The 13,767-nt window shown below is 50.2% G+C and overlaps 1 protein-coding gene across 1 annotated transcript; it reads left to right on the top strand.

The window, feature by feature from the left end:
* The first annotated feature begins 2,650 nt into the window (after positions 1 to 2,650).
* On the top strand, positions 2,651 to 12,673 carry Atf3 (activating transcription factor 3). The gene is made up of 4 exons (XM_051186639.1): positions 2,651 to 2,793; positions 8,647 to 8,890; positions 10,248 to 10,355; positions 11,343 to 12,673. Exons 2-4 carry the CDS (start codon positions 8,651 to 8,653, stop codon positions 11,538 to 11,540), a joined length of 546 nt encoding a protein of 181 aa, XP_051042596.1. The 5' UTR covers positions 2,651 to 2,793; positions 8,647 to 8,650; the 3' UTR covers positions 11,541 to 12,673.
* The last annotated feature ends 1,094 nt before the right edge of the window (positions 12,674 to 13,767 follow it).

Raw genomic sequence — 13,767 nt, 5'->3', positions numbered from 1 at the left:
CACTCAGATAGTGACTACTTCCTTTGGCCCAGAGCTTGGGGGCTCTCCCTTTAAGTTTTTCTCAGCTGCCCACGAGTCTTCGCAGGAGCCAAGGCGACCGAGGCAGGCAGAAAGTGGCGTTTGTTTGCCTGGGATAGGAATTTCTTTCAAGTTGGGAGTGGGAAGCGGATTTCTCTCTGAAGATTCTTATCGCCTTTAGGGTTTCAGAAGGAGAGGGAGGCGGAGGATGGCAGACTCGGAGTCCTGTAAACAATACAGAGCGTTTCTACCCAGGTGCTGTTTGGAGATGGAAAGCTAATGATTAGAATAGCAGAAAGACGGGGGTGGGGTGGGGGCACCACGGGAATGACAAGGTGCCTTCGACGTTCTGAGGACTTCTGGCCTTGCTGCTTGGGTTCTCAAGACCCTGGGCTTAGCCTTCACCTTGAGGACAGGACCGACCGCCACAGGTCTGGCTCGGGTATTAATGGAGCCGCAGTTTAATCCAACAGTTAAGGATGTCTGTAGGGGTTCACAGTGGCACTGTGCAGTGGTGCTGTTTATTTCGGGACAGCCTGTACGAGACCGGACAGAGAAGTGGAGACCACAAATGGCTTTCATTCCTAGGCACATTGCATTCTTCGGGGTTGTGCCGACACGCCCGGGGTTTACCTGTCTGCAGGTCGGCAGAAGGGCGGGCCGTGGAGGTGTGGAGCAGAGTATGGGCGTGGGAGATAGAGGGTGTGGCCCGGAGAGCCGTTACCAAGGCAAAAACCAAAGCAAAACACCGGCCCGGCGCTTCCCGCGCAACGCTACTGCAATCGCGTCAGATCCTGGCAGGATCTGCGAGGATCCCCGGGATAGAACTACCTCAGGCTTCCCCGGGCTGGCGAGGGCGGGACTTCAGGGGGCCTCCCTGGAGGACAGGGGCCTGTGAAGGGTGAGGCTGTCTTGGGCTGAAGGAACCCGGGTGCAGAGAATTTGATTCTGCCCGAAGTGTCTGCCTCAAGGAACATCAGTTCCTTAGGGTGTAATGCCTCTCTCTCTCTCTCTGTCTCTCTCTCTCTCTGTCTCTGTGTGTGTGTGTGTGTGTGTGTGTGTGTGTGTGTGTGTGTGTGTGTAAGAGAGAGACTGAGACCTTCCCTTACTACCGTAACAATCCAGGTGGCAGGTGCTATGGATAACTCTGCTTCTTACCCCAAACTACCACTGTGACCCTCTGATCGTCTTCCCCTCCAAGGCAGGTGTTAGCAGGTGCCTCTGTTTTTACACCCCGGAGTCCTGCTTGACATGTGCGCCCGAAGGCCTCCCAGACAGGTGTGCGAGCCCAGAGCCGCATTCGTGTACACTTCTAGCCCTTGGTTAGCTATGGAAACTCCGGGATTTTGCGCTCAGCCGAGACTTTGGAAGTACTGGATCAGAACCAGGAAACTGTTTTCAAGGTTCAAACCCAGTTCTGCTGAGGCTTCGGCTTGAAACTCGAGCTGAGCTCTACGTCCAATTTTTCCCGCCAGCAGATTTTTAGGACAGAGAGTCCCCACGTTCCGGCTCATAGCGGTACATGTCCAGTCCGGGCGGCCGGGTCCCAGCACAGCTCTCTGTTCTTCCAGACACTAGAACCCTGGAGACGGTTTTTCTCTAAATACTTCCTGACATCCAGGAGGACCCCCGCCCCCTACCTCCGCCAAGGCCGGGCTCATGGGGATCAAAGCATCCTCCAGCCAGGACTCCCAGAGACGAGTCGTCTTTTCCCAGCCCAGCTTAGCCCTCCGCTGGGTGGCCACTGATCCCTCCAGATCATTCTTCTTTTTATACTCTTGCTTTCGCTGAGAATTCCCTGTTCATTTCAAATGTTCTGTGGTTGTTATTAAAAACCTAAAACCAAACTGACAACGTCTTGTCACTAGCAGCTCCGGTTCCTAGCGAGTCCGAAGGTCCTGGGGGGGGGGGGGCGCGAGCTTGGGAGACTGAGACTGAGTTAATCCACGGTTGCTAGCGGCGGAGGTCACACTGGCGGGTAACGGTGTGGATTCACCAGAGGGTAACTTAGAGCACCTCTTTCCCGAGGAAGACTGTTACCTCTACCCCTTCCCTGCCCTCCTTGAGCAAAGCCGATGGCCAGAGAAGGCGCTTCTTCCTGAAGTTTTAGAAAAATGACCACGCATTTTTTGAGAAAGGTCGTGCCCGCTACCCAGCCTCACCTAGTCTGGGCCCCTGCCAGGACCCGCCTACCGAGCACCCCTCCCCCCTTCCCCAACCTAGCGGAGGGAGAGATGCCAGGGCGGTGGAGTCATGCCGCTGGCTTGGGCACTATTGGCTCATGCCTGGAACACGCAGCGACGAATACGCACAACTGGCGGTGCGCCCGGGCGACTCCGGGCCTGATATGGAGAGGGCGGGTGTGTGTGTGTCCCGGGCGTGCGAGGCGCTCAAGACGCTCGGTGACCGCCCCTTCTCGCACTTGCATCACGAACTCAGAGGTCTCCACCCACCTTTAGCCCCGCCCTCGGCCCTCCTCCACCCCTCCTCTGGCCAGTTCCCCCTGGAAGCTATTAATAGCATTACGTCAGCCTGGGTTTGGTAACCTGGAGTTACACTAGCGCCTTGCTAGCGCGAGGGCTATAAAAGGGGTGATGCAACGCGCTCTCAGCTACAGTCTCACTCAGCGAGACGCGCTGGGCACGGTGCTTCCCCCGCGGAGCCGACCGGTCAGCCCGCGCTCCGGCTGAGTCCTTGGTGCTCGCCCGCCGGCGGAACAGACCGCCCGCCTCTGGCCGCTCTCTGGACCCTGGCCGCCCCGAGCGGAGATTGGAGGTGAGCGTTAGAGTCTCGCGGTGGAGAGCCGCTCTTCCCTTCTCATCTCCCCTCTGGTGACCAGTCCCGGGACCCCTGAGCCACCCAGAACTCGAGTCCTAGTCTCCCGCGCCACAGTCGCTCGGCTGAACTGCTCCTTGCCGCAGTCGCTCCGAGCTGGGGGAAAGTTTCTAGTAAAGCGAAAGACGAACTTTCTCTTTTGAGTCGTGAAAGATGCCCAGGGACGGAGGAGATCGCATCGCGCGCTCTCAGACTGAAGCTAGAGAGGTCGTCTGGGTGGGTGGTGAGTGCTGGTGCGCGGGGGTGACCCGCATTCTCGGGATCGCAGTACACTCCGTCCCTCTCTTGGTATCCGGACGCCGGGGCCGGAACCAGAGCCGGAGCCGGAGAGGGTTTTAAGTCCGCTCAGAGAAGCGCGGTGGCCGCGGCTGGTGGAGGCGCTGCCCCCGGTACTGAGCGAAATGAATGGGGAAGGAACGCTCGGTCCGAGGTCCCGGCACAGCCGCTGGAGGTCGCCTCGCGCTCCCGGGAGCAGAGCTCTGGGCGGCAGGGCAGTGTAGGGAGCTGTGAGCGAAAGTGAGTTGGAATTAGTTTGGAGGCGGCGAGCTGTCCCGGGGCGGACTGCGGAGAGGTCTCAGCACCCACTTCAGGCGTGCAGCTGGGCTTGGGACCTCAGCACCAACCTCTCTCGCTGTTGTGACTTGCTGTGATTCTGGCGTTCTTTTAATCGGTACTGGGGGGTTTGTTTTTGTTTTTGTTTTGCTTTGTGTAGTCGAAGAACTGCGGGGACCGGATCGAACGATGGAGGGAGCAGGGTGCGGAACCAGTGAACGTGCGTGCGTCTCTCTCTCCCTCTCTCTCTCTCTCTCTCTCTCTCTCTCTCTCTCTCTCTCTCTCTCTCTCTCTCTCTCTCTCTGTGTGTGTGTGTGTGTGTGTACATGTGTGTCTTGGGGTTTGTCGTTTTGTATTATTGAGACTGTCTCAGACTCCTGGTGACCCTCCTGCCTCAGTCTTCCAAGTGCTGAGATTACAGTCCACCATTCCCAGCACCCCTCTACCTGTGCTAGAGCCCTGTGCTGTGTGGTTCATATGGCCAGGCTTTAACAGATTTTCAGTTTTTAGAGTGAAACAACCGAACTAAAAGGAGCCAGGAAGGGATCTTGAGTTGATATGGTGGCTCCCAGCCAGTGTCTCTGAGACGGGAAAGGCTTCCCCCTGCATCCCTGCCTCCTACCTGTCTCCTGTGGATCAGTTCCCCACTTTCATTTTCAACTCCCATGTTTTAACTTTCCTCCTAGCCATTTTATTTTGCTTAATTTCTTTATGTAGATCATAGGCTTTTTCATGAATTAAAGGAGTTGCCCAAGTATTTAAACTTTTTATTCTCCCCCTTCCCTTGTTTGGCTTTTTTGAGACAAGGTCTCCCTATGTAACCCAGGCTTCCTTTCAAACTCATGGCAATCCTCCAGCCTCAGTTCCCAAGCGCTGGGATTACAGTCATGTGTCACCAAGAGAGCACATGTTTTGTATGTAGCATTTGTTGTGGGATAATATTACCACACACAGGCTCTTGCCTGGGGGCTGCGGTTGCTGTTGTTTGTATCTGAGATTTCAGAGGTTGCCCATTAGCTGGAGACACATGTTTCTTCTGTGACCCCTTCCTGCTGTCAAAGCCTCCTGGTGAAGGGGTCCAGTTATGGGACTCATGAGGCCTCAGCTGCTACCAGGCTGACAGCTCTGCCTATGGTTGGATGCTTTCTTGAACTGATGTAAAGTGAGCAGAAGGTGCTCTCAGCTGCTTGGGTGGACCAGACCACCCTCCAGCTCTGTGAGTTTAGGCTAGTTGTTTTCCCTCCTGGACCTCAGTTTACTAAATGATCTAGACAGTTCTAAGGCTGGGTACCTTTAGCCAGAGTCTGGGATTCCTTAAGGAACTGGCTCAAGGTTAACTCAGCCAGGGACGGAGGGAGCCATGGCACTATAGAAACTCCAAGAGAGAAATAGCTTCTTGTGTGAAAACTCACAATCTCTGAAGAACGCAATGGTAATGGAGAAGTGCTGATGTCAGCAGAATGGCGTGGCAGTCACCCAGTGTCCTGGGAACTCAGGACTGTAGTGCAGACTGACCTGAAATTGTTGAGAGTTCCCGCCAATGGCTGATGAATAGAACTAAACTGAATTGACAACCAAATCTGTTTCCCTGACGTGGGGGAAGGTAGAATTAGAATGTGTGCTCGTGGGTATGGATCTCTTATGTTTTCAAGTATGTGTGTGGTGTATTCTTCCCCACAGCCCAGGGAGGGAGTTGGCAATCTCATTCACAATTTTCAGATAGGAACTGAAGGTCAGAAAGCCTCTGGCTCCTGAGTGGGTGCTCAGCTAGTGAGTAGCAGACAGAGCGGGAGCCAGTCACTGACCCTGAAGACCAACCTTGCACCTCCAGCCTGCAAACAGGAGAAAGAACAGGGTGTGGAGAGTCAGGGAAAGGTGGCTACCCTTTCCCAACTACTACAGATTGGTTTGCAGATGGTTCAGTGAAAGGAAGTGCAAATCAAAAGTGAAATTTCAAAGCCGTAGTAACTACTTGGAGATAAAAATCTAGGAGTTGAATTTCCAGTTAAATAAATTAGAGAAGTTTCACTTTCTTGAAAATGATGAAATTGCCAACAATATGACATAATTTCTCATTGAACATCATGAAGCAGAAACAGAAACAGAATTTGAGTCCTGAAGCAAATCCAGAAGACAGTTTTATGATCAGTATAGAGAGTTAGCTCACCCAAAGCCCCCAGACACTCCTCTCTTGGATGCTGAGTGTGTTTCTGGGCCTCAGCTCCTGAAAATAAGCTGAAGTGTTAGACGTTTCCCTGGAGGACACAGCCTGACTCTAGGCTGACTCCAAAATCTTTAAGGATGGAACCATATGGTCATCAAAAGGCTTTCTTAACAGCTTTACAACATGCTTGTGCCCCCAGCTTTTCACAAAAGCATTCCATACCACCGACATTCCTCAGTTTCTTCCTGCCTTTACACTAAGAAGGATGGGGGGGGGGGCTCTAAACATCAGACTCTAAACCCCAAGGGCTCATTAAAAAACTTAGCTGGGTGGCTAAATAGACAAACTCAACTGCTGTGGTTCAAATGACTAAGTATAGATGACCCATCAAGTCATGCACAGGAAGGCCAGGCCGGTAGTGGCTCTGAATTCCATCCTTTAACTGGTTGTTTTGTTTTGAGCAAAATTGGAAAGGAAGGGGAAATGAGGATGCTTGGGAGGAAGTTAAGCCTCTGACTTCAGAAGCCAGAGAAACAGTGCCCAGCCACACCATTACAGGATTCAGCTAATACCTTCAGTTTGGGAGAGAATTGTATGCATTTCTTGAGTTCTTTTGACTAGTGGAGGCCAGCTTCCCCTGGACTGGAATTTCTCCAAGGCCTTAGAGCTCCAGGGACAGGTACCCTGGGAAGGAGCATATAACATCAAAGGTGGCGGCCAGACAGACCCCACTGAGTCTCCACAGGAGAACAGCCAGCCCTCTGTGGGAGATCCTTGGAGACCCAATGTAGCTCCAGGTGTCATCGTGTTTTCCAGGGCACCATCTTGAATTATTTCCTAAGCCCCTCCCACCACTCTTGGGGAACCAGGGTACTTGTTATCAGCCTACCTTTTCGTAGGAGAAAGAAGCTACTGGGGGAGGGGTCTTCAAATCTTGATAAGTTTTTAAACCCTGGTTTGAGAATTTTATGAATAAAACAGCCCATTTAAACTTACACCTGGATGCAGGCAATAGTGAAGTGTGCACCTGATATACAAAGCCAAAAACAAAAACTAGCAATTTCTTGAACAGAGCTCAGGGATTCCCTGCAAATCGTTGCTTAGCCCCCTGCCAGCACTGCTTCTGTCCCAGGGTTCCCGCGTGCTTCACTCCAGACTTTTGCTGTTCCTTGTTGTTGTTCAGCAAAGTATAATATTTGGGTATGCAGTATATAAATTAAGGCCATGTTCTGAAGCCAGCAAAACAAATCCCCATACCTAGTACTATGCCATGTCAATGTGATCGGTCTAAATCTCAGCTAAAACTCGTGTGTGAAATGGGACCAGGTTTTATAGCACTGGGCCCTCACAAGGCCCAAAGGAGACAGGACAGAAAGGATATCCATCTCTTAATGTTAGGTTTGCCAGAAGGCTTCCTGTCCTTGGGATGTGGCTGATGACCAGTGAAGCAAATACAGTCATCTTCTTACTGCTCCTGCTTCAAGAAGGGTGGGAGTCATAGCAGTAAGTCCACAGCAGGTCACTGTGCCCTTGACTTTCCCTTGTCATCCCTGTGGGTTTGCTGGCCTATAGAATGATGAGGCCATTTGGTGCAGCCACCTCACCCCCTCCTTTGTTTAATCAATTGTTCAACTAGTAAGCAGGCATTATGGGCCAGTGCTGAGCCCGGCTCTGGGACAGCATCGGCAATGGTTTGCTGGCTTGGGGTGTTCTTAGCCAATTTCCAGATGAAGACTGAGTCCCACAGGGCTAAATGGTCTGCTCCTTCATGACCAGGCCCATCCCAGGTCCCTTCTGCCCCTACTCCAAGCCTCTCTCCCCCAGAAGTCTAGATCTCCCTCTCGATTAAGCTTGCCCTGAGGTCCTTTGTTTTGCTAGCCTTCTGGTTAAGAAGGGCTCCTTGTTCTGGCAGGACCAGAGTTCCCGCCATTACCACCCTCTGCCAAGGATTGGGGTGAAGAAACACACCCAGCTTCTGCTTCCTCATTCCCACTCCCAGGTCCAGCTTCCTGCGGGAGAAACGTCCATACAGAGTTGTGGAATTCAAGGCCCCCGACTTCCTGCTTTAACCTCCACAGGCTAGCATATTTATCTTGATTTCAGGTGTCTTCCCAGTTTCTTTTTGAAAAAGAGACCAGAAATGGGATTCCAGAAGGCACTAGTTTTTGTTTTTTAATGTTTTTTTCTCTTTGGGGGGCTGAGGCCACATTTGTATAATCTGTATACCAGCCAGACTACTAGGAAAAGAGCTGGAAAATCAACCCTCTTAAACTTTTAGTCACTCTGAACTGCATGTTTTAAAAATCTGTTTTACTCACAACGTGGATAGCATGAAAAAAAAAATAACTTCTTGATGGTCTGTTGACTGTAATTAGCATTGCTTGCCTGAGCACAGGTGTGGGATTATTACTAGAACATGAGCAATGTAACCTGTGGCTACACTACTGAATAAAGTGACCCCTTCCACCAGCAGGGATCATGCTCATAGCTCCTGGGTTAGGATCAGGCCCTCAAGCTACCGTCCCTAACTCATGCTGGAGTGCTGATGGGCTGTTTCACACAGGTCCTCTGCAGGTAACCACAGCTCTGCTCCACTCACATCCAGCACTCTCACCATCTTCCTGCTCTTACATCCTTTTAGCCCCCATGTTGTTTCCTGAGCCAAGAACGTGTGTGTGTGTGTGTGTGTGTGTGTGTGTGTGTGTGTGTGTGTGTGTGTGTAAGAGAGAGGGGAGGGAGAAGGTATAACAACCACTTACTCTCAGAACTTTGCTCAGTTGCAAATCTCTGCTACAAAAAAGCTGACCAAAGTTGAGGATAGCACTAGTCTTTGGGTATGCATATGAATACTTAGGAGGCAGTTTGGCAATGTGTCCACTTAGCAAAACTACAGTAATACGTTCCCCTTAATTCCTATCATTTCTCTAGACACGGGTAAGACATGGGCATGAAATGGAAACAAACCAGAAGCCCAGGGACTGATGGGACTTTATGCTGGGGTGGGCTATACTTTGGTATGGTCAGATCCCATGCCCCAGGACCCCTGAAGCAGTTTGGGTTTAAATTTTTTCTTTCAGCAAAATGATGCTTCAACATCCGGGACAGGTCTCTGCCTCAGAAGTCAGCGCATCTGCCATCGTCCCCTGCCTCTCACCTCCTGGGTCACTGGTATTTGAGGATTTTGCTAACCTGACACCCTTTGTCAAGGAAGAGCTGAGGTTCGCCATCCAGAACAAGCACCTCTGCCACCGGATGTCTTCTGCGCTGGAGTCAGTGACTATTAACAACAGACCCCTGGAGATGTCAGTCACAAAAGCAGAGGTGGGTTCTGCCAGCCCGTGTCCTTTCTTTCAGCATGCGTTTATCACACACATTCCACGTGCAGGAGGCTGAAGCTGGGGATAAGGGTCAACACAAGCACTGCCCTTGGAGAGCTTAAATTCTATTGTCTGAAGATAATGGAATAAAGACTAGAATACAGGAAGGAGCAGGCAGAGTGTGTACCTGTGAATGAGCAGCTACAGCTCGTGTGTGTGTGTGTGTGTGTGTGTGTGTGTGTGTGCGCGCGTGTGTGTGTGTGTGTGTGTGTGTGTGTTTCTTATATTTACTGGGTTTGTGGCCAGATAGGAACTCCTCCTCTAGTGTTCTCCCTTGAGTTTTGCTTCTCTACATTTCAAGACCTCTAACTCAATCCTCAGTTAGCATATCTTCTGACCCAGAAGACTAGGAATAGGTCAGGAGTGGCCTCCTGAAGCTGACAGGGTCTGACATTGGCCAGCCCACCATGCTGGACTGTGGCCTTATGCAGAGTTCATTGGCTGTATGTGGCCATTGCTCATCAGTCCATAGACTTAGATCTGTATGGACATCCAAGGAGGACCATACTCTCCAGAGCTGGACAGGGCTCTGTTCTCTGAGAGCCCCAGTATTGACTCAGAATGAGGCACAGGAAATCAATGTAATTTGTTGGCTGAATCAACAGGTGGTTCAGTGTCCTACTCTCCAATAGTATCTATCTGTGGGCTTACTAATTTTAGTACCAGTAATGGTCTCGTCTCTCTTCTCTAGGAGCTCACAGGCTTCATCGGAAGGGTATGCCTTGATGCTCTTGAAAAAGACAGAAATGTTCATAATTTTCCTATTGCTTGATCGGATGGTTGATAGATGCCATTTGGAGAATCAATTTAAGATTAAAATTCTTATTTCAAACTCCAAATGCATTTTAATGTAGGTTAGATTTTAATTTACTAATTTTAAATGTAATTCTATTTTAATGAATAGAATTTTGATTGTAGATTTTGTTATTTATTCTCAAGAGTCTGTGCACACACATGTGGGGAGTTGAAACAAAAATCTAGGTCACGAGGCTGGAGAAAAGGCTCAGTGGTTAAGAGCACTTCCTGCTCTTCCAGGAGACTGGAGGTCCCAGCATGCCATTCCTAGCATCTACATTGGCTCACAGCAACCTGTAACTCCAGCCCTGGGGATCCAATGTTCTCTCCTGGCCTCTGTAGGCACCATGAATGCATGTGGTAGAAAGACACACAGACAAACATAGATATACAAAATACACATACAAGTGGTTAAAGACAATCGAAAAGCAACAGACCAAAAAACCCCGCAGCCTTGATATTTTTGGCTCATGGTGGCTTAAATGTGTGACTTTTGGGTATTATAGGTGGCCCCTGAAGAAGATGAAAGGAAAAGGAGGCGGCGGGAAAGAAATAAGATTGCAGCTGCCAAGTGTCGAAACAAGAAGAAAGAGAAGACGGAATGCCTGCAGAAAGTGAGTGTTGGCCAAGCTTCCCCCGCTCAGTGCCCACACCTGCCCTCATCAGCCTTGTGTCATTGGCAGAGGGGAGTTGTGGGTGGTGCAGAAATGTCAGCTGTAGGCAGAGGGAGGAGTGAATCTGTTACATGATGGAGGGTATAGATGGAATGAAGATTTATGGGTTTAAAAACTAAAGTATCCGGGGCCATGCAAGCCTGGCCACCTGGGATTGATGCCCAGAACCTACGATCTCCAGGAGTTGTCCTTTGACATTCATGTGCAGGAAATGGCACAAACTGGTCCATATACCCCCAGCAGTGCATAGACTTTCGGACTAAGAAGAATTTATTCACACCAGTTTTACCAAATAAAGCAAAACAATAAAACCCTGCTACTGACATTGACTCTTAAGAAAAGTTTTTACTCCTCTCTAGCTTGCTCTGGTAACCCGGAAACAGTACTTAGACTGTGCTCCTGCCTGGGCCTGAACCCCACTTCCTTTCTTCCTACCTATCCAGCACTTTGAGCACCCTGGCAGGCTATTACCCCACAAAAAAATCACTAGGAGTATAGCATGGGTTCACAGACAAGGCAGGCCACTGCTGTGGATATGAATCTCGGTGAGATCAGAAATTCAGAGAAAACGCTACACCACCAGTTTGAAATTCTCCTCAGCTCCCCAGTCCCTGTGGGGCCCAGATGCCCTTGGCAGTGGACTGGAGCGACCCTCCCTGAGCCCTTGGTGCTACAGCAGCTTCAGCAAGCATGGCAGCCTGGCTCAGTAGTAATCTCAAGCTTCTTCTCACATGCCCCCCAATTTCAGAGGCCTCTCCAGGGTACACACCACCCCATCCAGTTCTGACCGCCTATCTTTATGGTAGGATGGTTTCCCGCAGCAGACCTCTCCCAGCTTGATGAGCCTCAAGGTTTCCAGGTGGTCCCCCATACCTCCCCGACACTTGCTTCCCTCCATAATGCCTCTGTCTGTGGACTGTCCCTCAGGAGTCAGAGAAACTGGAGAGTGTGAACGCCGAGCTGAAGGCCCAAATAGAGGAGCTGAAAAACGAGAAACAGCACTTGATATACATGCTCAACCTGCACCGGCCCACGTGTATCGTGCGGGCTCAGAATGGGCGGACTCCGGAAGATGAGAGGAACCTCTTTATCCAGCAGATAAAAGAAGGAACATTGCAGAGCTAAGGGGCAGGGGCATAGGGGCAACTGGGGAGTCCTTATTGAATCCTCTTTTCCACCCCAAACCCTGAAGCCATTGGAAAGCTGGCTTCCCGTGTACTTCTAGAATCTCAGCAGCCGAGAGCCGTTGGGGCAGGAGGGCCTGTGGCAACCACTGGGTTGTCCTACTCTGCCCTGGAGTGAACTGTGGCACAGGGCAAGAGCACTAGCTCCAGGATTTAGGCCTTACCATCCTGGCCATTCTCTGATGATCTAGCTGGCCCCTGGCTGGGATCCCATGCAAAGCAGGATACCCACTAATGGGATTCATGCAGAAGTGTCCACCTTGGTATGTGGGGTGGGACCATGGCCTCTGCCGTAGCTGACATCATCCCTCCCAGGGAATATGGAGCAAGAACACTCATTATTGAGGCTGTCCAATGGCCAGGGTGTGCTTCTAGAAAATTCGCTGTTACGTCCCAGAATGACTGTGCACAGGGCACTCAATTCAGAGCCAGGTGTTGTGCTCTCTGGATGATTGTCTGATTTTCCCAGGAGTTTCATCAGAACTGATTTCTGAGAGTTTGGGAGTCCCTCAGAAGCATTTGGGTGGCCATGTGAGCTTGCCTGCCCCCAGGAGTGATGCCTCCTTTCCCTGTGCCCACTGCTGAGGAAGAACCTGGGCACCACAGCAGGTCATTGGCTGCAAACTGTTGCAATGTCACAGAAAGAAGGCACAAAGGAAGTCCAACTTCCAAAGTGTAGGACTCTCCTTCCCAGGCAGTGACAGGACAGGTGTGATTTCTAAGCTAGAAGGGCCAGAGATACTTCATTTTCCTTTCATCACAGCCAGAAACCACAGCCTGTGGAGAAGTGTGTTTGAAGCCCTGTGCAGGGCTAGGCTTCTGCACTGTGGGATGTTAATGGCATTGTTTTGTTATTGAGATGGCCCAGAGCATTTCAACTGGGAGGCACCTCCCTCTGACTACCAGGACTCTGGCTACTGTTAAAATTCTGATGTTTCTGTGAAATCCTCAGAGTGTTTAATCTTACTCAATAGTATCATTACAATTTTCTGTGAGAGAAAATATTAATTATTTATCCCAGTATTCCTAGACTGTCAACATAATAAATATCAGAATAAGACATGGTAAACTTAAGTGGTTTCTACTAAGTCTGTTGAAATAACGACTCTGCCTTTCTATTATGGTGTGATTAGCGTTGCATATTTGGGGACAGCTTCCTTTGTTCATGGGGAGAATACTAGGTAGGGCACTTAGAGTATGTTTTATGTGTATGGGTGTTCAGTCTGCATGTATGTCTGTGCTCCACATGCATGCATTGCCTGAGGAGGCCAGAAGAGGGTTGGAGAGGGTTGTGAGCCACCATGTAGGTGCTAGGAACGGAGGCCAGATCCTTTCCAAGAGCACTGAATGCTGTTAACTGCTGTCTCTCCAGTTCAATTTAAGTATGCGTATGCATGTATGTTTGTGTAGGGGGGGTGTACATGCGCACAGTTGCCCATAGAGACCTAGCCCAGGCAGATGACTTCTAACCCTGGTCCTCAGTCTTTATGCACTAAGCATTTCTTCTTCTGGGGTTGTGACTCTAAACTCCAGAAGCCTCTGGTCTCACCAAAATTGCTGTTGGGGGTCAAGCTAGGTGGTACCTGCCTGGTGGGTCTCTGGTCAAGCCTAGCCTAGTCTACGTAGTGAGGCCCAGGCCAGCCAGGGCTGCATGGTGAGATCTTTTCTCAAAACATCGAGTGTACTTTTGAAGAAATTCACACTGAGCTGCAAAGCATGGGTGAGGGTGAATGCTAATCACAGCTAATAATCACTGACTAGGAAAATAGGCTAGACATTTCATGCATTATCCCATGTGTTAGCTACCTATAACAAAAGACCTGCCATAAACAAAAAAAGAAACATGGGCTGGTAAGATGGCTCAGTGAGTGAAGGCTCTTGCTGCCAAGTCTGATGACCTGAGAGACTGAACTCCTTACAAGTTATCCTGTGTCCACATGTCACTGTGATGTGTACATGCCCCCACCCACCCCAACCACACAAACACACACACACACACACACACACACACACACACAAAACATGAATATAATAAAATATTTTTTAAGAGAAAAACAGAGCCAGGAAGATGGCTTAGTGGTTCAAGTTCTTGCCACATGAGTGTAAGGACCTGAGTTCAGAAACCGCATAAGCACCAGATGGACACAGTGACCTGCTTGTGGTTTTAG

The sequence above is a fragment of the Phodopus roborovskii genome, unplaced genomic scaffold, assembly GCF_943737965.1.
Source record: "Phodopus roborovskii unplaced genomic scaffold, PHOROB, whole genome shotgun sequence".
Taxonomy (NCBI): Eukaryota; Metazoa; Chordata; class Mammalia; order Rodentia; family Cricetidae; genus Phodopus; species Phodopus roborovskii.
Note: the sequence above shows the minus strand (reverse complement) of the source record. Positions and strands in the feature narration are given on the sequence as shown.